General features: G+C 36.9%; 1 protein-coding gene across 1 annotated transcript; it reads left to right on the top strand.

Annotated features, from left to right (window-relative positions):
* Positions 1-3515: 3515 nt before the first annotated feature.
* On the top strand, positions 3516-9224 carry LOC114289614 (solanesyl diphosphate synthase 2, chloroplastic). The gene is made up of 6 exons (XM_028233367.2): positions 3516-4220; positions 4368-4483; positions 6533-6660; positions 6744-6847; positions 7739-7866; positions 8304-9224. The coding sequence occupies exons 1-6, from the start codon at positions 3983-3985 to the stop codon at positions 8850-8852; spliced, it is 1263 nt and encodes a 420-aa protein (XP_028089168.2). The 5' UTR covers positions 3516-3982; the 3' UTR covers positions 8853-9224.
* The last annotated feature ends 17633 nt before the right edge of the window (positions 9225-26857 follow it).

The raw sequence follows: 26857 nt of genomic DNA on the forward strand, positions 1-26857 counted from the left end.
ATTTTTCACACTTCTTCACATATTTCTCTGAGTCTGCCTGTATATATGGCCACCAATAACCTTGCGAAATGGCCCTGTAAGCTAGCGATCTTCCACCTTGATGGCTTCCGCACACCCCTTCATGTATCTCGTACAGGAAAGCTTCTACTTTGCTGGGATGTACGCACTTTAGGTAAGGTCCTGAGAAGGACTTCTTGTATAATGCTAAGGATGGGGAGAGCCAAAATCGCTGTGATTTTGCTCTTATTCTGTTGGCTTCTTTTTTCTCTTCTGGTAGGATGCTGTCTTTTAAGAACAGGATGATGGGATCTATCCAAGAGGGGCCTAGTTCTGTGCAACATACTTCTTCCGCTTCGAGGTCTTCTATGCTTGGTCTAGGTAGGTAGTCGATCAGTAGTGGATGGGGTATGGAGGTATCTGCCATGGAGGCGAAACCTGCTAGTTCGTCTGCTCTGCTGTTTTCCTCCCTGCCGATTTGCTCTATCCTTACTACTTCAAAGTTTTTGATCTTTGTGCTGACCAACTCTTGGTACTTGGCCATCCTATCATCCTTCGCTTCATAGTCGCCAGAAATTTGATTTACCACCAGTTGTGAGTCGCTGTAAACCATTAGTTCGGTGGCCTTCATGTAGCATGCTGATTTGAGTCCTGCGAGAAGTGCTTCATACTCCGCTTCGTTGTTTGATGCTGGGAAGCCAAGGTTGATTGCTTGCTCTACAACCAGGCCGTCTGGGTAGATGAGGACTATGCCAAGCCCTGCACCATGCCGGTTGGATGCTCCATCCACAAAGAGCTTCCACATCTCTCCAACGAACAACTTCCAACACGTGGAGGGGTCAGATGATGTCGTGGGGTCAAGAATGGTGTTTTCTTCAAGGTCCATGCTTGCTGTCTGCCCTTCGTCATCTGATCGTACTGTGGGTGAGCCTTTGTTTGTTTCTTTCTTGTTGTCCTTAGTCTGGTCTGCCTTGGAGTTTGACTGAGTACCTTCTACCAGGGGTTGCGCTATTCCGGCGTCAACTTCCGTCCCTAGTTCGGTTGTGTCAGTTAGGTCGACTGGGCAGATATGATGACTTCCAGGAGTAAATTCTGCGACAAAGTTTGCCAAAGATTGGGCTTTTATTGCGGTCCTGGGTTGGAACTTGATGTCGAATTGCCCCAATTCTACTGCCCACTTTAAAATTCGCCCAGAAAAGTTCGCCCTCTCAAACAAAGCTTTTAGTGGGAAAGCTGTGAGGACGACTATGGTGTGGGCGTGAAAGTAGTGTGCCAATTTCCTGGAGGCCATCATCAAGGCCAATGCCAGTTTTTCCAGTGGCAAATACCTTGTTTCGGCTCCCAGCAGCGTCTTGCTGACATAATAGATAGGCAAGTGTTGGATTCCTTCTGTACGAACCAACACCGTGCTAACTGCGTGTTGAGAGACCGCCAGGTATAAGAAGAGTTCTTCACCAGGTACTGGGGTAACAAGCAGTGGTGGGGAGGACATATATTCCTTCAAGCTTTCCAGAGCTCGGTCGCATTCTTCATCCCACTCAAACTTGGCTTTTAAGGCATGAAAAAATGGTCGTAGTCTATCTGATGATCTGCTTATGAACCGGTTGAGTGCAGCTGCCATGCCGGTGAGATGCTGCACTTCTTTTACTGAGTTTGGTCTCTCCAGATCTTGGATTGCCTTGATTTGGGAGGGGTCTGCCTCTATGCCTCGGTTGGTCACAAGGAAGCCCAGGAATTTGCTAGATTCTACTCCGAATGCACACTTGGACGCATTGAGGCGCAACTTGTGCTTCTTTAGGATCTCAAACATCTCGCCAAGGTCCTTGAGATGGTCATTCTCATCCTTGCTTTTGACTACCATGTCATCGATGTATGCCTCCATTGTTCTGCCTAACAATGGTTCAAACATTTTGGTGACCATCCGTTGGAATGTTGCCCCAGCGTTCTTCAGGCCAAATGGCATGACCTTATAACAGTATAGTCCTCTTGGAGTTGTAAAGGATGTGACCTCCTGGTCTGGCTCATGCATGGCGATTTGGTGGTAGCCTCTGTATGCATCCAGAAAGCTAAGTCGGTTGTGCCCCGCCGTTAGGTCCACCAGTTGATTTATCTGTGGTAGAGGAAAGCTGTCTTTTGGGCATGCCTTGTTGACTGTTTTGTAGTCGACGCAGACTCGCTATTTGCCATTTTTCTTTGGCACTACGACTGTGTTGGAGATCCATCTTGGGTAGTGCACTTCTCTAATTGCTCATGCCTCCAGCAGGTTGCCTACTTCTTCCGCCACTATTTTCGGGTGGTGGAGTGCCGATCTGCGCGTGCGTTGAATGACTGGTCTGGCGGATGGGTGGACATTGAGTTGGTGACTGATGAAGTTTGGATCAATGCCTGGCATGTCGTAGGGTGTCCAGGCAAACACTTCGATGTTAGAAGTCAAGAATTCCAAGACCTCTATTATCTCAGTGCTGGACAACGATGAGCCAAGCAAGAAGAACTTATCCGGGTTCTTCTCATCTATTTTTACCTCCACCAAGTCCTCCACCGCTTTCTGATCAGCCTCTTTGCCGACGTCCGCGAATAGTTCATTGCTTTCTGGTTTCTCCACCGAATGGACGTATCCTTTTGCAGCGCGACTGCCATTTACCGTGGCGAAACACTGTTTTGACATGATCTGATCTCCATATACTTCTTCAATTATACCGGTGTCGTTGGGGAACCGCATTACCTGGTGGTAGGATGACGCCACCGAGCGCATGGCGTGTATCCATGTTTTGCCCAAGATGATGTTGTAAGTGGAGGGGACCTTCAATACCTAGAACTCCACTTGTTTTGTTACACTTCCTGCTCTGACTGAAAGAACTTTATCTCTTGGGCCGGAGTAACTTTACCTTTCTTGGGCCGGAGTAACATTACGGCCTTTTTACACAGTCCTTCGTATTTTGGGCCACAAAGTCCATCTCACAGCTCGGCCCAATTTTCGCCAAATTACACAATCACAAGCTTGAACTTTCATTTGAATATAAACATGACTGTACGTGATGATATGAATGTTCACATTAGATGACATGAATGTGAATATTCTCATCAGATGACGTTAAAAATATATTCACATCAGACGAGAGGGAATGTTTACATTAATTTTAATGTATTGTCAATTAAAAATATATTCACATTATATAATAATATAAAATAATAACATTAATGTTATTTAATTTGTGTATGAAATTTTCTATGCCTTGGTTCTTTTCCTTCTCTCTTCTCCCCAACATTAAATATCAATATTAAATATAAGGGTATAAAAGTCTAAAAAAATAGTGTAAATCAAGAAATTTTTTTTTTATGGAATAAAACTATAAATACGTGAGATTAAAGTGGATTAAAAAATTTCTTCATAAACTTCTTAAATTAGAACATTTCTAAATAAGACTTATTAATAAAAATCCCAATATTTACCCATATATTATTTAAGGACCAAAAACAGGGTATATAAAAAATATAAAAAAATAAAAACCAGAGTATATATATTTGACCGCTAAGAAAGATAAGGCCGTTTCTTTGCCTCTCTTTCGCGCACTCGCTCTATCTCTTTCCACCATAGGCCATACACTCCTTCGTCCTAAAAAGCTTACCCTCTTTTTTTCCCAAAAACATATGATTATATAAATAATACACCCCCCAAAATTTTTCTGATATGTGGGCTTCTTGGATCCACTCAATACAAGTATTCGTTCACAACACATATACCATTCCAGGCTTTGGGTTCAACTTCAACTATAGCTTGTCACCTTAGGACCCATTTCAAATCTTTTCTCTTATTTGAAGCTCACTCTGCTACTCACTTTCTTCTCAATTCAATCACTGTTTCATGGTTGGGATTGTTGTTTTCTTGGTGGGTTTTTGGTGAAATGGGAAATTGAGCTATTTTCTGAGTTGGGTTTTTGATTTGATTGAAAAATATTTTTGTGTTTCTTGAATTTGGATTTTATTGATGATGATGTCAATGACGTGCCATAGTCTTGAGTTTAGTCGAACTGGGTTGGATTTGGTTGCTTGTGGATGTTCTTCCAATGCCTCGGTTGATCGATTTTCAGTAAGAAACTATGCAAAAAAGGGTGTCTGCAGGAGATTTAACAGAGGCTTTGGGGCTCGCAAATTGGTGTGTCGCCGGCATGAGATTGCTCGGTGTGGCGTTTTCTCTACAAAGACTCCGGAGACTTTGCTGAATGGTACTTTGTTTTATTGAGATAAGCACAATTTGAGTTTGTTTCTGATTGTTAAATTGGTACAAACATGTAGTTTTGTCTTATGAATTTGGAGGTTGAACCATTAGAATTGTTTATTAACTTGTTATGGGACTATTATTGGGGTTGCAGAAGGTCCTCCACCAGTATTGGATGTGAAGGAAGAAATTATAAGCCCTATTGCAGTGGCAAATTTGTTTCAAGTGGTTGCTGATGACCTCCAAACATTGAACAAAAATTTACAGTCTGTGAGTACCTATGTGAAAAATTCTATATTGGCTTGTATGTTATAAGATGTTCTTAGATTTAACCTCTAAGCTGTGTTTGGGTTTGAGGAGGGATTTGCGGAGGGAAAGGGAAAGGGAAAAGGAAAGGAGAAGTGAATGAAACAGAAGCTAATTCTTTTTCACTTTTCCTTTCCCTCCCCAAATCCCCACTCAATCTTTGATCCAAACACAGCCTTAACAAATTATCATGGTGAAGATGTTTTACTTTTACACACTTCTTGCTTTAATGGTGTTTGTGCCTGCTGAATTTAGTTTTATTATGAATGAAAAACCTGTTAAGATTGTTTGGCCATGTGTGTGCACTGAAGAGAAATTAGTGCTCGAGTGAGGAACAGCAGCGTGGTCCCCTTTGAAAATGTTGCAAGGGCAAGAAGAGGACCAAAATTGATATGGCTTGAGGGAGTAATGGAAAATATTGACAATTGAATGTATTATTTAATGGATATCTTGTCTAGTTTGAGTACAATGGCAAAAGAAGATTATTATCTCAGGCCCAATAGTTTAGAAATGGTTTTTTGTCAAATTCAGTTGAGTTTTCTTTAACTTGATTATGTTCGAAATTACTTTTAGAAGCAAGGCGAGCACTTTATTTTTCTTTTCTTTTTTACACTTAGCCACAAAAAAAAAGTAAGTGTAGGGTATTCTTAACAATTTGTCCCTCAGCTGTGGTAGTAATTATACTAGTGGTAGAGAATCAATGGCTTTTGGAGGTGGATTGTGATTTGGTAGTGGAGTTGTGATTATAGGCAGAATGGCGCTGGAAATTCCTGCTTTGGGGGTTGGGTGGAAAAAGGATTTGATATAAAGTTCTAATAGCATAAAGCCTTAATTTTCATGCTGTCCTAGCAACCATAATTTGATGGGAATGTTCTAACTTACCAATAATCACTATTCTCAAATACTCAACCAAACTAATCTAAGAAAAATTAGTACAGTTGTATATTTTGTGTTACTCAAATTATATATATCCCACTCAATTATTTTGTTTATTCTGTGTTGAAGTTCGAGGATTAAAGCCAATACACAATGAAAGAGCTGAGACAATGTTCACAACTAGTACATAAATGAATAGTTAATATCTTGACTTTTGATTGAATCATAAATTACTGTGTGTTACCATCAGAACTTGGTTATGAAGATTGATATACCATGGGTACACATGATGTGTCACTGATTACAAATATCATGACATTAAGAGAATCAGTTCAACCAATGATATTTTCTTTGGATGCATGTCAATTCAGGTTAGGGGAGTAGTTACACTCTTGCTAGCTCAGCTAAACGAGTTACCTTTGAGTTAAATATCTCCTCTTTGATTCAAAATAAATCATAAACTTTTTTTTTTTTTTTTTTGTTTCGTTGGTGTTATCATTGAGGTCCTAAATGTGCATGAAATTCATGAGAATATTTTCAATTCAAGGAAATTTCTTAGTGACAGTTTCAGTTATTTTATAAATATCATTTGAATTCCCTCACCAATACCTTGTGCTTCTACGCATAGCCAATCCAATTTACCTTTTATATCAACTTCAAATGCTTAGACTGGTGTGCTCTTTTAAAACAGGACAAATTACATTAACCTCCCTTTGGGGGGGGGGGGGGGGGGGGGGCGGTGCCAAACCAAACCAAGCCTTAAGTCCCATCAAATGGGGTTAGTTGCGTGAATATTTGACATAATTTTATTGGGCTCTCTTAAGGTTTTTAATTCACATAGCACTTGGCCCCTTTTAATAATTCGTTAGTCGTGTCGATGGAAAAATGATGATGTCATCTCTTTTACTCTGAAATGTATATTCTATCTTATTTATTCTCGTGTCTGCACATCATCTACATTAGTTCAGGTTGTTTTAGCCTTAGTAAAAGAGAGGTCAGTGCAATTACATTGTGGAGTTCATTGTATTTTTTTCTAAACCTCAAGGGTGGTCAGCATAATTTACCCTTTAAAATATGAGTCTAAATTTCCCATTGTCTTTTTTATATGCTTCCGTTCTGATGCAATTTTTTTGCTAGATTGTTGGTGCAGACAACCCGGTTTTGATGTCTGCCGCTGAACAGATTTTCAGTGCCGGTGGGAAGAGGATGAGGCCAGCTTTGGTGTTCCTAGTGTCAAGAGCAACAACAGAAATTGCAGGCTTGACGTGAGCAGTGTTATTTGTATTTGTTAAAATACTAGATATTAAACAAAATAGATGTTTCATTCAATACTATTATTTCTTACCAGGGAACTTACCAAAGAACATAGGCGCTTGGCAGAGATTATTGAGATGATCCATACTGCAAGCTTGATTCATGATGACGTATTAGATGAAAGTGACATGCGCAGAGGTAAGCCTTTAGCTATATGCTGCTGCTCTCAGTTTATTCAAAATTCTGTGCTGCTGTGTATCATTGTCATGATTCATTTCACATTTCAGTTTATATTGTTGAAACCTCATATCTGTATTGAACACCAGCACAGTTTATGTCATTGTTTCATATGATTGCTGATTTCAAATTCTTAAGTTGAATGAGTCTACCATATGGAACTTGCTAGCAGAAACTTTCAACTGTTTTCCAAAATATTTGGTGGTTTTAGTCCAGATTTTATTAATATAAACTTGACAAGACCGTTGAGTATTTATGCCATCTCTGTTTGTCTTAACATTATATGCAATTTTTCATAACAAGTATTAGATTTGACAAGTTCCATTGTCTTTAGTTCCATCTAGAAGTCTGGATTATGATTTATGCAATTGAGTTTTGCTTAGCTAGATTGGCCTGCGTAACATAGATTTTTGGTTAAACAATAGTAACAGAGGAAGGAAATACAGATTGGTGGAACTATGTGCAGACACGTTTCTCTGTCTTGTTGCAAACTTTATAAATGTTTGCATTCATGACATGAACCAGATGTTCCATGTCTGGATTATCCCTTGAGCCAATTTTTTGAGTTTTCTTTCAGTTGTTTTTTTCCCCCGAGGGGACGTTAAGTAGTGTCACTGGTTTATGTGCTGTAGACCGAGCAAACCATGAGATCTTGCTCTATTGTTTTCAAAGGTATAAGGTTGACTCCACATACAATTGGCAAACTTCTGAGGTTCTCTGTTACTTTATGCAAAAATTTAAGCGGCATCATATATAAGGACGTCTCTTTCAAGTTTCAACTTTCAACCATTAAAATGAGTAACTAGAAAGCCGCTCTCTTCATAGCTATATCATGTTTCTGGCTATTTGCAGGAAAAGAAGCTGTTCACCAACTTTTTGGTACAAGAGTGGCAGTTCTTGCTGGGGACTTCATGTTTGCCCAGGCATCATGGTACCTTGCTAATCTTGAAAATCTTGAAGTCATCAAGCTCATCAGTCAGGTATTGCACCACAAGTCCTTGAAAACTTTAATTGGTGTTCATGCTTCTCTCTCATATGCTAATACCCCTCGAAAGTTTCTATTTGGAATTTTGTTAGGTCTAATCTCTTCAAACGGAACGAACAGAGATAGAATCAGACTAACATGCCAATTTGGCCACTATTAATAGATAAAATAGTTTCGTTCTCTTTAGAATCTCAAACTATTCGATTAGGGCTCAGTACACGAAGATTTAAGGTAATTTCTTCAAATTGCTAATCGTAGAAGTTTTATACTGTTAACCTTTGTACTGGATACCCCTAGCAACATAATGGCCATAGACGACCTACAAAAAATTTCTCCGAACACCCTTTTTATATAATCCCCAAAACTATCCCCAAAAAAATGGAGGTTATGAAGCCCTAGCCCATATTTGTAAACTATTTGGCATTGTGGCAGGTTATTAAAGATTTTGCTAGTGGTGAAATAAAGCAAGCATCGAGTTTGTTCGACTGTGATGTTGAACTTGAGGAGTATTTGATCAAGAGCTACTACAAGACAGCCTCCTTAATCGCCGCTAGCACCAAAGGAGCTTCCGTTTTTAGTGGGGTCGATAGCGATATTAATGAGCAAATGTATCAGTATGGTAAGAATCTTGGACTATCCTTCCAAGTTGTTGATGACATTTTGGATTTCACACAGTCCGCGGAGCAGCTGGGAAAGCCAGCTGGAAGCGACCTGGCAAAAGGGAACCTGACTGCGCCAGTAATTTTCGCAATAGAGAAAGAACCGAAACTGAGAGAGCTCATTGAATCTGAATTCTGCGAGAATGGTTCACTCGATGAGGCCATTGAAATAGTCAAGAGTTGTGGGGGGATCGAGAGAGCTCGAGATCTAGCAAAAGAGAAAGCTGAGCTCGCGATCCAAAACCTTCAGTGTCTTCCTCAGAGCGCATTTCAATTAGCACTCGAGGGAATGGTGATGTATAATCTAGAGCGGATTGATTAAAATGGAGATATTTTCTGAAGTACAAGGTAATGTTTGATTTCTAAGTCATTCTTGATGGAGGGAATTCATTCAAGCATACAAGATTGTGGGCTTAAAGATGAAGAATATCAAGCCTTCCACGCATTAATAAGTGCCTGTACGAATTAGAAGCTTCATGTGATTCATTACATCTTCATAAAAAGGTACCACGCTATATATTGTATTAAAAATTGCAGCCTTCTTGCGAATTAACCGAGAGGAGGGATATAACATTCGATGATTGTTATACACTACAAAAGTACAAATGTTTGAGTTCATGAACTCTTACCAAAAAATACTATTCTTTTTTAGTTAATAGAACAATAAATTTGAGTTGCATGATATAGCAACTTATGAGTTTTGTGTCCATTGTGGATGTTTCAGTTTGCACATGAACACCTAATATAGCAGCTTATGAGTTTTGTCTCCATTGTGGATGTTTCAGTTTGGACATGAACACTTTTTTGGCACTGCTGAATCAATAGAATACAAAAGCATCCTTTTGCTATTAGGTGAATTATGGAAGTAGAACATTTGTTTGGTTGTTTTTTATTTTCTTTTTTCATTTTCTAGCAAACACTTCCAATTATCCAACTCAAGGCCCTTACGGAAAAATATCTGTGAAGTTCAATACTTTCTTGTGAAATGATGTGTTAACATTCACTTTTGTGCATGAACTTGAAGAGGAAATATGAATACATGCCTATATCTCTATGTCAACTTGCATTATCAGGCAATGGCTAAAGTGCTATTTTGGTATATGAGGATGCCAGATGAACGTGTTTGTGTGTGTGTTTAAATTGGTAAATTGCACCACTAGTCCTTATAGTTTAAGTGTAGTATCACTTTAGTTTCCATAGTTTTAATTTAAACTCGACACTTTCAATTTTGTTATAATTTGCCGATAGTTTATTTTGAATTGTACTTTAGTCCATTTAGTTTTGTACCTTTTTTTTTTTTTTTTGGTTCCAAATGTTAACAACGTGTGATGGAAGGATCATATTGCCGTAAAATTAAACGTATAGGGTTAAAATTGTTCAAATGGTGTAATTTATCCTTTACACTGTGTTTGGATTGAGTGATTTGGAGAGAAAAGAAAAGAAATAGAGAGAAATGTATTTCTCTTCCTTGTTTGGTTATCTTAAGTGGAGAGAAATGGGGAGAAATAGAGAGAAATGGAGAGAAACTCATTTCTCTCATAACTCTTATTTTCAATCTTTCCAAAAGTGGAGAGATTGGGAGAGAAAAGAAATCCACAAATGTTTATATTTTCATAATACCAATTTTACCCCTATAAAAATAAAAGAAATAAAATGATTGAAAATATAAAAAGGTTATTTTGGTAATATAACATAAAATAATTTCTTTTCTTTTCTCTTAATGAAATCTAACCAAACAAGAAGGAGAGAAATCACAATCATTTCTTTTCTTTTATTTCTTACTTATCCAAACAAAAAGGAGAGAAATTACAATCATTTCATTTCTTTTCTTTTCTCTTATTACTTAAGTAATCATTTCTTTTCTTTTCTCTCCTAAGTTACCAAACATAGCGTTAAATTTCATTGTAAGAAAATGCTTTAAAAAGTTTGGATAAATTACATTCACTTGCCCTGAGGTTTAGCCCAAACTTTTAATTTTTAATAAGGTTAAAGTGATTGAAATTAATAGAGATAGCAAGTAAACATTGAAATAAATAAAGAGATATATGTATATATATATATATATATTTGTAAAAAAGATATCACATTTTTTTTATACAACTAACATAGATGAAAATAGGTCTAACTGTTATATGAATTAAAATCATAAAGCAGACTAGTGTAATGATATAAAAAATGTCAAGAGTAGTTGTATTTTTTCTCAATTTAAAGGGAGGTGATTGTAATTTACCCAAAAAGTTGTATACCAGTTTTCGAATAGACTAATGCTATATGCACCAATTAGTGCACTAACTAGTGTACCAATTGATAATGTGACATAATTTAAGATGTTTTTGATATTTATAATTTGTATAATGAGTGGGGTCAATAATAATATCATAACTAGTGTTGGTTAATTAGTGCATATAACACCACTCTTTCGAATAATATAGTAATACTACTATAATCGGGATTTGATCATTAAAAACGTAATAAAATTTTAATGTTACATCAATAACTTTTCTATATTAAATAATTTCAAAATTTAAAATTCAAAAGTTACAATAAAAATTCAAAATCAATTTCCATCAGACATTTACAACATTTATTCTGTAAGTCAGAGTTTTGTTAACCTACAATTTAAAGTTTTTTAAGTGTGAAAAAATAAAAAATAGCATAATGGGTTATCCAAAATTGATCAAATTGACAACGTAACATTACTGTCATTTCTATTTGAGAAGCAAACACATAAATGACATTTTTTTATATAACAATAAATAAAATATTAATTTTCTTCTCATTTTGCTAATCTAACTAAAAAAATAAAGGGGTTTGACATTTGTTAAAGATGCATTAAATCATCTCAATCACCTCCACTATTATAGAAGATAGGAAAATCTATAAATGTGTCTTACTAGAGACTAATATATTCTTTTTTCCAATTCTCTCTATTTCAACATTATAAACTTTTCAAATATAATTTATTTATTTATTTATTATCATAAAACTAAATGCATTTATTTTTAAATGAAATTTCAAGGTTTTTTTTTTAATTTTTAAATGCCCTTTATTTTTATAGCAAATATAAAAAAATTATAGGCCCTTTATTTTTCTAAGATTCATTTTCCTTTATTTTTTTTAATTTTTAGATTCATTTTCCTTTTTTATTTTTATTTATTTTTTATTTATGATTGAAAATAAAGGACATTTAAAATTTATAATAATAAAAATGAAATTTTATTTAAAAATAAATGCATTTAGTTTTATGATAAAAAAATATTTATAAAATAAATAAACTACATTTGAAAAGTATATAATGTTGGATATTTTAGTCTTTAGAAAGAAACATTTATAATTTTTTGATCTTCTATAATAGCAGAGGTACTTGAATTGATTTAATGTATCCTTAACAAATGTCCTAAGAGCACTTATTAACAAAAACCCCAAAATAAATAATTCCACTTTGTGTGCACATGTAAGGACGTAGACATGTGCATGTTGTTTTTTCAATGTGCTAAGAAATTTGCCATTACATAAAATTTCTTCAAATTTTTACCCTTCCACCCTTGATACAAGGAATTAGTGATTTAGAGACTAATATTTAGGGACCAACACACCATATTCCTTCATGATATCCGTTATAGGGGGAAAAAATTTATTTAGAGACCTTAAAGATTATTTTCATTTGCCCACTTGACCCATGCAATTGGGGGCGTAATAGCTTGAGACCAATTAATTTGGTTGCTAAATGTACGAAGCCCTTTAGGAACCAAATATTTTGATCCTCTTAATAATAGGCAAATAAAATCTCCTCCTCTTGCCCTAACGTGTCAAATACGGGCTCTTTATTCTACAACTTTATTCTCTTTGTCTAGTACACCAATGGAGATCTGGGATCTGAGATCTTCAACTTCAATCGATCGATCTCATTTTTAAGGTTTCAATTTCAACGCATATTTGAGTTCTTTGGCTTCAACCCCCAAGAGTCCCTTGTTTGGTTATGAACTTATGAGAAGAATATGTGCAAGGATTTTTAAAATTAATAAAGACAGTTGCATAGTATTGTGTGAATATCCCCCTTTATGTTTTATCGCAGGGCAACGTCTTGATATTTACATGTTTCCTCATTCTTTTTTGGATTGAAAATTATGAGCTGACTTTTAGTGACGAAAATATATGATGTAGAAAGCATTTATAATTTTAGCGATCAAATATAATTGTTGCTAAAAATGCCACTGATTAGTTCTTAGCGACGAAATTAGATGTTTTGTGACGAACTATTAACGACAAATATTTAGTCTCGAAAATTCAAACATTTCGGCACGAAAGAAAAATCATCACTAATTATCGATTTTAGCGACGTTATAAAAAATTCGTCACAAAAAGGCTATTTTGACTTTTTCAGACGGGGCTTTCCCAACATTTTTTATTACATAGGGAAATGTAATTGGCGACAAAAATACTAGTTTTAGGGACGAAATCAATTGTTTGCTAAAAGTGTTTATGTTGTAGTGCTTCTTTGAATTATCCTAAAAATAAAATTTGTGATTTCAGTTAATAGCTTCTGTCTCAAGATGTAAACATTTTTGTTAATCTCTATCAATTTCATAAGAAATCGCGTTCTTTAACCAAACCAAACTCTACAAGGCTTACCAATCTAGCATTGTACCATTCAAAGCATCACAACCAAGGGTAATTATTTAGTAATTCCGGAACATAAACATATGGTATTCCGTAGTATTTTGTAGGGGTGAAAGAATAATCACAGAAACCGAACCGATAGGCCGAACCGAACCGAACCGCCGGTATACGGTCTGTTTATTTTTTAAAATTCGGTCGGTCGGTATGTTTATTACAAAATTTCGGTTTTCGGTTTACGGTTTGGTTTGCATGAATTTTACACCGAACCAAACCGAACTGCACCGAATTGTACTCCCATCTAAACCATCCACATATTTTAATCCTAGCCGTCCACTTAATATAATATATAACATTAGTACAGCCTTTTGTCTTCCAAGTCCCATGGTGAGAAAACAAAAAGTTGAATCACTTTTTTGTTCTTCTTTATTCATTCTCAGAAGCTCTGTCCCATTCCCATACTCTTTGTCTTCTTCCACTTTATACTTCAGACAAATTAGGGCTTTTTTACTGCAGGTGAGAAATCAATCGGGGTTTTTAATAAGGCACTCTCAGGTGGTCCACCACTATCATCCATTACTCAGAAGAATCTTGAAGCGAAGTCTTGGTACTAGGTAAATTTCATTCCTAATTTTTTTATTTTCAAAACCCTATTTTTTATTGTTTTACTTTTTGAACAAACCCTATTTTTTATTTATTAAAAACACCATGTTTATGACACAAATCCCTAATTTTTTTAAACACTTTTCAAAAGCCCTAGTAGACTGACTTTTGTGTCAAAGTAAAAATCCTGTTTTTGAACTTGTTTATATATATATATATATATATGTATAATATTTATGATGTTTTCAAACACTTGATTTTGGTGGTATCTATAAAAAGATTATAAAAAAATATATAAATTTATATAATATTTATGATGTTTTCAAACACTTGATTTTGATGGTGTTTTAGATCCATAAAAAGATTATAAAAAAAATTAAAAAAAAAAAAACAAAAAACAGGGTGTTCGTTATTAATTAACATGCAAATAAAACACTACTCTTAACATGCAAATGAAAAAAAAAAAAAATTTGATGATTTAATTTTTGTTCTTGTTATTATTATTTTATTATGATTTTTTTTCTTTTAGTGGTAGTAATATATTTTTTCTGTTAATAAATAGGAGGATTAGGATTTTTCTGTTGGTTATTATGTTTACATGAATGATTTATTTTTTGTTAGTTAAAATTTGTTCTTGTTATTAGTTTTTTTTGTATTAGTTAAAATTTGTTTTTCTTCTTCTTATTATTTTATTAGTTACTATTTCTTCTTGTTAATTTTTTTTTGTTGATAAATCAAATATTTCTTGTTGTTATTATGTTTAGATGGATGATTTAATTTCCCTTACACAAGGGCCCAGTGAAATTGCTACTGAACAACCTACAACACAAGAACATGAGAATGAAAGTACAAAAAATCAGTCTAACAGTGTCAAGGGTAAAAGAGAAAGATCTTTGGTTTGGGATCATTTCACGAAATTGAAGTGTGAATCTGGTAAAAAACCTAGGGCTTCTTGTAACTATTATGGTACAACTTATGCATGTGATCCAAAAATTAATGGGACAACATCAATGCGAGCTCATCTAGAATCAAAGTGTAAGAAGTATCCCCTAAGGCAAGATGAAAACACTAGGTTTTAAACCAAAAAATGAAACTGGTGATGGGGAAACAGTTGGTAATCTTGTGGCTGTAAGCTTTAGTGTTGATGCATATAGAAAGGCCCTAGAGATGAATTGCCATTTAAATTTGTGGAGGGTGAAGGATTTAGACAATTTATGCGTGTGGTGCAACCCAAGTGGTTTAAAATCCCATCTAGGATTACCATTGCCAAAGAATGTATGTCAATATTTGTGAGTGAGAAAAAGGCTTTGAAGAATGCACTTAGAGGTCAACGACTATGTCTTACCACAGACACTTGGACATCCGTGCAAAACTTGAATTATATGTGTCTCACTGCACATTTCATTGATTGTGATTGGAAACTTCATAAAAAAATTCTGAACTTTCGTATTGTTCCAAATCACAAAGGTGACACACTTGGTAAGGTGATTGAGGATTGTTTGGTAGCATGGGGAATTGATAAGTTTCTCACAATCACGGTTGATAATGCAAGCTCAAATAATGGTCTCATTAACTTTTTGAAGCGAAAGACAAAGAGAAGAAAGAGTACCATATTAGAGCATGACTTTTTACATGTGAGGTGTTGTGCTCACATATTGAATCTAATTGTTTGTGAGGGATTGAAAGAAATTGATGATTCCATAACAAGAATTCGGCGTGTTATAAAATTTGTGAGATCCTCTCCATCTAGAATGGCCAAGTTCAAATTATGTGTTGAAAAAAAGGGCATTGAGTTTAATGGTAAACCTTGTTTGGATGTGGCTACCCGGTGGAACTCTACGTATTTCATGTTAGAACGGGCTATACAATTTCAAAAGACTTTTGAGCGGTTAGATGATGATGACACTCACTTCCGCTCGAATCTTAAAGAGGATGAGATTGGTGAGATTGGTGAGGTTGGTGAGCTTGATGAGATTGATGAGGAGAAGGGAGAAGTTGGTGACATTGGTGAAGAGGACGAAGTTGCTTTAAGTAATAATGGGAAAGGAAAAGAGAGAAGAAAGACAATCGGGCCGCCTACAAAACATGATTGGAAGAAGGCAAGATTGTATGTCAAGTTCCTAAAATTGTTTTACAATGCCACATTACGTTTTTCAGGTTCTTTATATGTCACTAGTAATGCATTTTTTATTGAAATTATGTTGATAAAAAATGCAATCATTGAATTGTGGGACAATGAAGATGTAAGCTTGCATTTAATGGCACGTGGCATGAGTTCTAAGTTTGATAAGTATTGGGGTAAATTTGACAAGGTTAATTTGCTATTTTTTGTTGCGATTGTTATTGATCCCCGTTACAAACTCAATTATATTCAATGGTGCTTGGAAGAAATTTATGAAGTTAAGCATGTTGATGATTTGATGATGAAATTAAAGAATGAGTTGACACGATTATATGATTGGTATGCCTTGAATGTTCAAAGTGGAAATGTGCAAACACAAACTGGGGGGGAGTCATCAAGGGCAATGGATTTGGATGAAGAACATGACATGGATGTTCGGGCAAAAATGAAATCCAAGTACAAGATGCGTTTGGAGAAACAAAGTAACATGGTTAACAAATCTGAGTTAGAAAAGTTTTTTATGGATGATTGTGAAGAAGACAATGATGATTTTGATATATTGGGTTGGTGGAAGGCTAATTCCACTAAGTATCGCATTCTCTCTCTCATAGCTCGGGATGTTTTAGCTATCTCCGTGTCTACAGTTGCCTCAGAATCTGCTTTTAGAACGGGAGGTCGTGTGTTTGATCCATTCCGTAGCTCTTTATCACCCATCACGGTAGAGGCCCTCATTTGTACACAAAATTGGTTGCGTTCCCCATCTCAAATCAGTCTTAGAGATCAATTGGATGAATTGGAAGATACTGAATCAGGTACATTCCTTGATCAATAAATATTTCTTGTTTTCTTTCTTTTATATTTTCTAAAAGTTATATGGTAAATACTTGAATTTCTTATGTTTTGTTTCTTTCATTTTTTTTTAGTGCTTATGGAAGGATCAAGCAACAAGGATGTCAACATCATTGATTGATGTTAGAAAGGAATGGTAACAAGTTGAATATTTGATCTAATTTTTATTATTATTATTGTATTTATGTTAAATTCAATTCTTATGAGAATATTTTTATTATTTTTGCAAGGCTTCTTGTGTTTTGTTGGTTGGAAAATGTGCCAAATTTCTGCACATTTTAGTTTTTGATCTTTGAGATTGAGTATTAATAGTTGGAAAGGTAAGAAATTAAATAATTCATTTAGATTTTTTTTATGTTAAATTCAATTATGATGATGACAATTTTTTTTTTTTTTGATTAGATGATGATAACAATTTTATTTATTTATTTATTTTGGCAGGACCACTCTTGCTTGGTTGGTTGGAAAATACATACTCTATCTATTTTATTTTCAGTTTTTTAATATTAATGTTTGTAATATTTGGTCATGGATATATGATTTTTTTTTGGAGGGGCTGAATATGATATATGGTGCTTGTTGGATAATGGATAGGTTTGATGCATGGTGCTTGTTTTGAACAGACAAATAGTTGGTGGATATATTTGGATAAATTTTGGTATGTTTGGTTTGTTGGATGTTTGATGCTTGTTGGATATGTTTGTTTCAACATAAATAGTTTTGATAGGTTTGTTGGATATGTTTGATACATTTTTATTTTAAAATTTTTTAGCTCTTACTAGACAAGGATTTTCAAAGCCCAATTCATTTTAATTTTTTTTGGGGGGCAAATAAAGCCCAATTTAATTTGATAAAGCATATGCAAAACTTATGTTTAGGTGTTGTTGGACTTTAGTTTCCAAGGCCCAAATTCATTTTTGTAATGGATAAAAATAAGCCTAAAATGTGAGGCCCAAAAGCACAAAACCGTAGGACCGGACCGGACCGCATCGAAACCGCATATAGCGGTTTGGTTTAGTTTGTAAGTGTCTTTCGGTCTGTTCAGTTTTTGAAAAAATACAACCAATTATTTCGGTTCGGTTTAAAAACTACGAAAAAACCGGCCGAACCGCACCGATTTCACCCCTAGTATTTTGATTGGTGGAGAAGGTGAACAAGTGGGGTATTGGCCCCGTTTGGTAGAGCTGCGGGAAAATGATTATAACTTATAGCCTAACAGCTTATAGCTTATAGCTGTGAACATAAGCTGATTTTTAACTTATGAATTAAGCTTCTCCTCCCCCACTCAAAGAATAAGTTGATTTTTGACTTACAAAAAGCTATAAGCTGTATTGTTAAGCTGAACCAAACACATCAAAATAGCTTAAATTAAGTTAAAAGCTGAAATAAGCTGGAAATAAGCCCTACCAAATAGGGCCATTGTGTTGGGTGATTGGAGAATATATTAAATGATGATTGGTTAGGGAGTACAGACACATGGTACTCCAGAAATGTTAAATAATTTCCCCATAAACAATTATATAACATCCATAATAATTTGTTAACTATATAGCTATTCACTTTCCATGAGACACTCCCAATAAATGAATAAGAGAAGATAGCTTAAGTGAATTGTCCTTCGATAAAATCTAAATCATCTAATCTAATAACTAAACTAACTTAGAAAGAATCAAGAATAAACGAGATAAGATTAGAAACTTAATCACTAATCTTAATTAGTCTGTTAAGCAAGGTTTAAATTACCTATTCAATTTCCAATCAAGCATCTTATTGTTCAATGCATCACAACTAATTCTATAACACCTCAAAAGTATGGACACTTCAAAGAAAGTGACGTGTCCATGTTGGACACGATACTCGTTAGATACTTCTCGACATATGTCCGACACTTATCACAATGTGTCCTATTTTTTTTTTTATTCTTTTTTAAGACAGGACACTTAAGTATCTATCATTAGATATGGGTGAAACTAATTATATGTTTAAACAAAATAAATTAAGATACGAAAATAAAAGAAAATTAAATTTATAGGAATTAATATCATATTGTGTTTTTTATTATCTTTGGATGATATATTCATATATATATATATATATATATGTGTGTGTGTGTGTGTGTGTGTGGAATTCGTCTAACAAGTTATCATCAAGTCTACGTGTACGTTATCTCAGGCAAGGCGGGAATAAGACTGTATGTACATAATATATAAAATTATATATTTCGTGTATGTTCCTTAGATGTTGTGTTTTGAATTTTTTTTAAAATTGACGTGTTGCGTGTCATGTTCATATCCATGCTTCTTAGTATAGCACCCATAACAATTTGTTAACTATATAGATATTCAATTTCCACGAAGCACCCTCAATAAATGAATCCAAAGATAGCTTAAATGAATTATCCTTCGACAAGATCTGAATCATTTAATCCAATAACTAAACTAGCTTATAATGAATCAAAAATAAGCGCAACGAGATTTAAAAGTAAAATACTAATCTTAAACGGTAAGTAAACACAATTTTGAGTACCACAAAATGACTAGGATTTCAACGTTTGGGTTCCCATCAAATTTCACATAACATATGTTCTTTTTTTTTTTTTTCTTTTCTTTTTGAACCAGGAAAGTAGAAACAAAGAACAACAAGCATACAACATAAAAACTCAGAACTTTTGCAGAAGAAGAGCTAAGTGAGAGGGAGGATTTGGGACCCAGTCAATCGAAAGAGAGCCATGAAGAGAAGTTTGGGCCACCCAATGAGCAGCTCGGTTAGCGGTTCTAGGCTTCCAACTGAAGGTAAAATTTCCTCGAGCAGCCAGACGTTTGATGTCACCAATAATTACACTGTAATCCCACGGCGGAGCATTCTCAGAAATGCACAAGTAAATTACGGTCTTGTTGTCCCCTTCTGTCACGACCCAAACCCGGCCCTATGGGTTTAGTACCGTAACCGGCCAGTAATCCGAGATTACCGAAGGCCTGCTTAACAGTAATACAGTAAAACAGAGTACAGGGCCTGGCGGAAGCCAATACAGTAATTAAACAATGTCCAATGAGCTGTGACAGTCTGTATGCCAAAAAGATTTTTCATGCATTCATACATAAACAGTACAGAAAGCATTCCGTCTGTACAAAACAGTACGGTCTATACAAAATTTACAATCACACAGTACAGGGACCTAATCCCTTGATAACGGTACGGTAACAGTCAGTCTATACAGAACAGTCAGACAGTATGGAGACAGGCGGGGGAAAAACAAACAAAACACCCCCAAGCCATAGCATGGCAACTCGGAACCTCGCAGTGAGGCACAAAGGCTGGCTTGACAAAACTGGAGTTACCCTGACGCTCCTAGCTCCGATCTGGTGCCTGTACACCTACATATATATATGAGCAGTGAGCTAAAGCCCAGTGAATAACATAAAGCGTAAAGGGGTTTAGAATGAATGCCCTTACAGTAATGAAAACAGTTCAGTTCAATCAGTATTTCAGTTATTCAGTACAGTAAACAGTCATATGTGGTACACCCATTAGCATAACAGTAACAGTAAGTCTTGAAAGACCGAACAGTAATGATGGCCATCAGTCAGTAAACAGTAGTGGTTCCACGAGGGAACCGACAGAGAATTCTGTCGCAGTAACAGTAACAGTAAACAGTAGGTACTAAGGATGCCACAGTACAGTTCAGAAATAAAGGACATACATTCATTCAGTAAATAATACCAGTTCAGTAAACAGTTCAGTTCAGTATTCAAAAGATAATCAGTTGAACATATCTTTACACAATTGTTACTCACAGAGTTCTGGGCTACAGTATGCTAGAGCGTGTCTCCCCAGTTGCCAACCCTACACAGTTCACAGGTTGAACACACACTAAGCTACACAGTTGGGCAATATCATAACTTAATCCCTAATTTGCCTTGGTGTGTTCTACAACGATATCCTCATCTAAATGCCTTAAACTAGGCCTAAGAATGCCTAGGATGGGATGAGGATGCAAAAATGCACATTTAAAAGCATTTTCAGGATTTTCAGAAAAACAGAGTCCCGCTCGAGCTCAGGTTTCCCCGCTCGAGCGTACAGGCAAACAAAGGTACACGCTCGAGCGCAAACTTTCCCGCTCGAGCGTACTGTAAAAGTACTGGATGGGTGAAATCCCCGCTCGACGCCCGCTCGAGCTTGAGACATGACTCCGCTCGAGCGCCCAATACTCCGCTCGAGCGGACTGTAAAACAGTGCAAGATGCTGGAAGCTCGATTTTCCCGCTCGAGCGGCACTTCCCCCGCTCGAGCGGACGACTGAAATCTGGAAATCCCAGATTCGAGCTCCAGGTCCAAAACCAAGCTCAAAAGCATCAAAACCAATCCTCTTGGGCCCATTTTCTGGAAAACATTTAAAAACACATAGGATATCATGTTTCAAAGCGCAATTTGAGAAATCAAAGCCCAAGGGTGTTTAATTCAAACCCAATTTCAAACCAATTTCAAATCATTTTCAAGAACAATCTTCAAACATGACATGCATGATCTTAAATCATTTTCAAAGCTTTAATGCTGTTTCAAAAGAGCTCAAGCCGTCAAAACCAAGATGAACTCATGGAGTATGACCAAAAGATGGACATGCATGTGAGGTATGATGAACCACAACCTCAAAACTTCAATATATGTACATGCATGCAAAGATTGAGCTTCAATTCAACCACAATGAACCAAAACATGACTTAGTTCTACAATGAAGCATGAATCATGCAACAATCAACACAAAACATGGACAAGAAGACAATGGAGCTACCTTTAGTCTTGTAGTTCAAGAAGGGAGCTCAATATGCAATCACTTCAACAATTTCTTCAATTACCAAGCAATTCTACAAGCAAAATTGAGATGAAATCAACTCCTCAAGTCTCTCTCTCTCTAAGGTCGGCTAGGCACAATGAGAAATGGCTGATGAAATGTTCTTGGCTCAAGTATAATGAGCTCAAGGTATAGAGGTAGTGGCCCACTCAAGGTCAAAACGGTAATTAAGTCCAACTCTTTAATTAGCTTAATTTAATCTAATTTAATCATACCTAATCAGTTTTCAGATAATTATACTATAAAATCACATTAATTCTAAGGATCATTAAACATCAATCGATTCCGGATTCGGCCGCCGGTAAGGCCTTCAATTAGCAGTCTAAACATATAAGCATGAACAGATAATCATACAGTCAAACAGATAGAATGCAATTCAAACAGATGTATTCATTTAATTCAGTTTAAAGTTCGGTCAGTCAGTTCAGTACTTTAATCAGTTCAATTATCAGTCAGTTATCAGTCATTATCAGTTCCGTTTAGCAGTAATCGGTAATCAATCAGTCATTAATCAGTAATCAGTATGAGGGTTGTTACAGTCTCCCCTCCTTATAAAGAGTTTAGTCCTCTAAACTCGAGTTACCTTCATTCTGGAAGAAAACAGGATTCAGTGGAAACAGTTCAGGATATCTTTTGGCCATGTCATCTTCCCTTTCCCAAGTGGCATACACGCCACCGTGGTTCTGCCAGTCAACTTTTACTAGCGGGATCTCTTTGTTCCTCAGTTTCTTGATCCGTCGGTTTACAATCTGTATAGGCCGTTCCTCGTAAGTGTAGTCATCACTCAACACTATCCGAGTAGGCTCAATCACATGGAAGGGATCCCGGAGGTAGTCTCTCAACATAGAAATGTGGAAGACGTTATGCATATGCTCCATTTCAGGAGGAAGCGCAACTTGATACGCCACCGGATTGATTTTCTCAATGATCTCATATGGTCCGACGTATCTCGGTGCTAACTTGCCTTTGACTCCAAAACGAGTCTGGCCTTTCATTGGTGTCACTTTCACAAAAACGTGATCACCCACTTCATACTCTCTGTCTCGTCTTCTGACATCTGCATAACTTTTCTGTCTACTCTGTGCAGTTTTCAGTCTTTGCTGTATCAGTTTCACTTTTTCAGTTGTTTCATACACAATCTCGGGCCCAAGCAAAGGCCCATCTCCGACTTCTGCCCAGCAAATCGGAGATCTACATTTTCTGCCATACAATGCCTCAAAAGGCGCCATACCTATACTCGAATGGTAGCTGTTGTTGTAGGCGAATTCAACTAATGGCAGATGACTTTCCCAGTCTCCCTGAAAATCAAGGACACACATTCTCAGTAAATCCTCCAGAGTTTGGATGGTCCTTTCTGATTGGCCATCTGTCTGAGGATGATAGGCACTACTCAGTCTCAGTTCAGTACCCAATGCAGTCTGTAGGCTTTGCCAAAACCTCGATGTAAACTTCGAATCCCTGTCAGAAACAATAGACACAGGCACTCCATGCAGTCTCACAATTTCATTAATATAAATCACGGCCAATCTATCCGCATTATAAATTGTCTTGACAGGTAAGAAGTGAGCAGATTTAGTCAGTCTATCAACAATAACCCAAATTGAATCCATACCTTTTCTGGAGCGAGGTAACCCAACGATAAAATCCATCGTGATATGCTCCCATTTCCATTCTGGTATGGGTAGGGGTTGCAATAATCCGGCAGGTCGTTGATGTTCCGCTTTGACCTGTTGGCAATGAAGACATTTGGATACAAAATCGGCAATTTCTTTCTTCATTCCCGGCCACCAGAAATTCCGTTTCAGATCTTGGTACATTTTCGTATTCCCCGGATGGATAGACAATTTCGAATTGTGGCCTTCTTGCAGAACTCTTCTTTTCAGTTCAGTGTCATTTGGTACACACAGTCTTTCTTGAAATTTCAGTACATTATTCTCAAATTTGAATCCCGGTCTCGGTTTAGATTCTCTTTCTTCGATGATCTTCTTCAAGAAGTCATCCAGTTGCTGTTTCTCTTTAATCTCTTCAACCAGTGCTGGTTGAGCAGAAATAACAGCCAAGATTCCACCTTGTTCTCTCAAAACAATTTCAATCCCAGATTTTTCAAGGTCACAAAGCAACTCTTTTTGTCCTGTAAGCAAACAAGCTAAGTTTCCAATCGACTTCCGGCTCAATGCATCGGCAACGGTATTGGCTTTTCCCGGATGGTACAATATCTGTAGGTCATAGTCTTTAATCAGTTCTAGCCATCTCCGCTGTCTCATGTTCAGTTCTTTCTGTGTGAAGAAATACTTTAAACTCTTGTGGTCGGTGTATACTTCACATGTCACCCCGTACAGATAGTGACGCCAAATTTTTAGTGCAAACACCACTGCAGCAAGTTCCAGATCATGGGTCGGGTAGTTCTTTTCATGTGGTCTCAGTTGTCGGGAAGCATAAGCAATAACTCTCCCATTCTGCATTAAAACACATCCCAAACCCTTATGAGAAGCATCACTAAATACAGTATAACCATCCGTACCTGAAGGTAAGGTAAGAACCGGTGCAGTCACTAATCGAGTTTTCAACTCCTGGAAAGCAGATTCTCTTTGGTCAGTCCAGTCAAATGATGTCCCCTTCTGAGTTAACTGAGTCAATGGTAGAGCAATTTTGGAGAAATCCTTGACAAATCTTCTGTAATATCCAGCCAGTCCCAAAAAGCTTCGGACTTCAGTCACATTGGTCGGTCTAGGCCAGTTCACTACAGCTTCAATTTTCTGCGGATCAACAGAAATTCCATTTTTGCTAACAACATGCCCCAGAAACATAACATGGTCAAGCCAAAATTCACATTTAGACAGTTTAGCATACAGTTTCTGTTCTCTTAAGGTTTGTAGGGCAAGTCTCAGATGATGTTCATGCTGTTCTATACTTTTGGAGTAAATCAATATGTCATCGATAAATACAACAATAAAGTCATCAAGGTATGGTTTAAAAATTCTGTTCATGAGGTCCATAAAAGCGGCAGGGGCATTCGTGACTCCGAAAGGCATAACCAAAAATTCGTAGTGTCCATACCTCGTTCTAAAAGCAGTTTTATCAATGTCTTCTGGTTTAACCTTCAATTGATGATATCCGGATCTAAGATCAATCTTGGAAAATACTTTAGCACCCTGTAACTGATCAAACAGGTCATCAATACGCGGTAATGGGTATTTATTCTTTACAGTTACCTTGTTCAATTCACGGTAGTCAATGCACAGTCTCAGTGAGCCATCTTTCTTCTTTACAAACAAAACAGGCGCACCCCATGGCGAAGTGCTGGGCCTGATAAACTTCTTATCCAGCAGTTCCTGCAGTTGCACTTTCAATTCTTTCAGTTCAGTTGGGGCCATTCGGTACGGAGCTTTAGAAACTGGTTGTGTTCCGGGAATCACATCAACGGTAAATTCAATCTCCCTGTCAGTCAAATCTCCTGGAAGATTATCTGGAAAAACATCTGGAAATTCTCTGACTATAGGAATGCAATTCACATCAGTTTTAACACTATCATTAGTAGACACAGTCAGTACAGAACACAGATATCCTTTACACCCCTTTCTAATTAATTTAACAGCTTTCACTGACGAAATCAAATACGGAGGAGGTACTACTCCACTCCCATTAAACACAAATTCAGGCAAACCAGGTGGACGGAAAACAACTTGCTTGGTCACACAGTCAATAGTGGCATGATATTTTTGTAACCAATCCATCCCCAATATTACGTCAAAATGATCAATGTTCAATGGCAGTAAATCAATAAACAGATGCATATCCCCAACAATAATTTCACATGCGGGGTACATATAAGCACATGTCATGGATCCCCCTACGGGTGATGATACGGCTAGCAGATAGTTCATAGGTTCTAAGGGTCTATTCAATTTCCGTGAAAAAGCATGTGATACATAAGAATGTGTAGACCCCGAATCAATCAATACATATGCATTTTGCGTACAGATAGAAAGGATACCTGACACAACGGTCTCGGTATTCTGCACATCTCCCGGTACTAGTGCGAACACTCGGCCTTGCCTCACAGGCTCTTTCCCGGTAGCTTTAGGGTTAGGCTTTGGTGGAGCATTTGATGCTGCTGCGCTTGGTGCAGCTTTACCACTGGCTTGTGGAGCAGAAGGGCAATCTTTAACCATGTGGCCCACCTTGCCACACCTGTAACAGGCTCCAGATAATTTGTGACAAACCCCTTTGTGCCTGTTGCCACATACAGAGCAGGGTGGAATGAACCCACCCCCTTGGCTGGGGCTAGTCATTGTTCCCGTGTTCTGTTTCTTATTGGCTGGGTTGTGCTTGCCTTTCTTGAATTTGAAACCCTGCCTTTTTCCATGCCATTCAGTTGTTGGTGTTTCAGATTGTTTCACTGCTGCAATGTTCGACTCGGCCATCAATGCCCGGTCGAGAACACCCACAAAAGTCGGTAGTTTCAAAACATTTGTCCGGTCAAGTATTGCCACATTAAGGCCGCCTTCAAATTTTCTGGCCTTCTTATACTCAGTATCCACCATGTGCGGTGCATAACGGGCAAGTTCGGTGAATTTCGTTTCATATTCTGCAACGGACATTGTGCCCTGCTTCAGCTGTTCAAATTCAGTCACTTTCCTATCCCTAACACACTGAGGGAAATATTTTTCAAAGAAGGACTCCTTGAACTGAGCCCAAGTCATAACAGTATTTGTATCACGGATTAACATCCACCACCTTCTAGCCTCTTCTTGTAGGGTGAAGGTAGCTAACAGTACTTTGTTCGCTTCTGAGCACGGAAACACTTCGAATAATTTTTCTGTTTCAAGCACCCAAGCTTCAGCCTTTAACGGTTCGAGGCCTCCCTGAAAGGATGGCGGTTTCATCTTGCTGAATTTATGGGTGAGAGCAATAATATCCCCATCATCCACATTCACATTAGGTTCCGGCTGTACCGGAGGAGGAGGAGGTGGTGGGGGCTGTTGGTTCTGTTGTTGTTCCAGTCTAGCAGTTATCAGTTCTATCATTCTTTCCATTCTTTCCATTCTTGCCTCAGTAGATGAGGACTCAGGTTCATTTGCATTGTCCATTTCACTATAAGCAGTTATAACAGTTTTAAACATAAGCAGTCATTTGTTTAACAGTTTAACACATTAGCATGTATTCGGTCATAACATAACCACACACTTGTCATGCTCATGAGATGCCCTAATGACCTTTCTAGGACACCCTATAGCTCATTTGGACACGTGTGTGCGGTATAACTCGTGGTAAGTATCGCTCTGATA

The sequence above is a fragment of the Camellia sinensis genome, chromosome 7, assembly GCF_055761805.1.
Source record: "Camellia sinensis isolate YWXY chromosome 7, ASM5576180v1, whole genome shotgun sequence".
NCBI classification, from domain to species: Eukaryota; Viridiplantae; Streptophyta; class Magnoliopsida; order Ericales; family Theaceae; genus Camellia; species Camellia sinensis.

Excerpts from the sequence above, each read along its gene's own strand:
- LOC114289614 (XM_028233367.2), top strand. The coding sequence starts at position 3,983 with ATGATGATGTCAATGACGTGCCATAGTCTTGAGTTTAGTCGAACTGGG. Across the intron at positions 4,484-6,532 it reads TGAACAAAAATTTACAGTCT|ATTGTTGGTGCAGACAACCC; the intron begins GTGAGTACCTAT and ends TTTTTTTGCTAG. Across the intron at positions 6,661-6,743 it reads ACAGAAATTGCAGGCTTGAC|GGAACTTACCAAAGAACATA; the intron begins GTGAGCAGTGTT and ends ATTTCTTACCAG.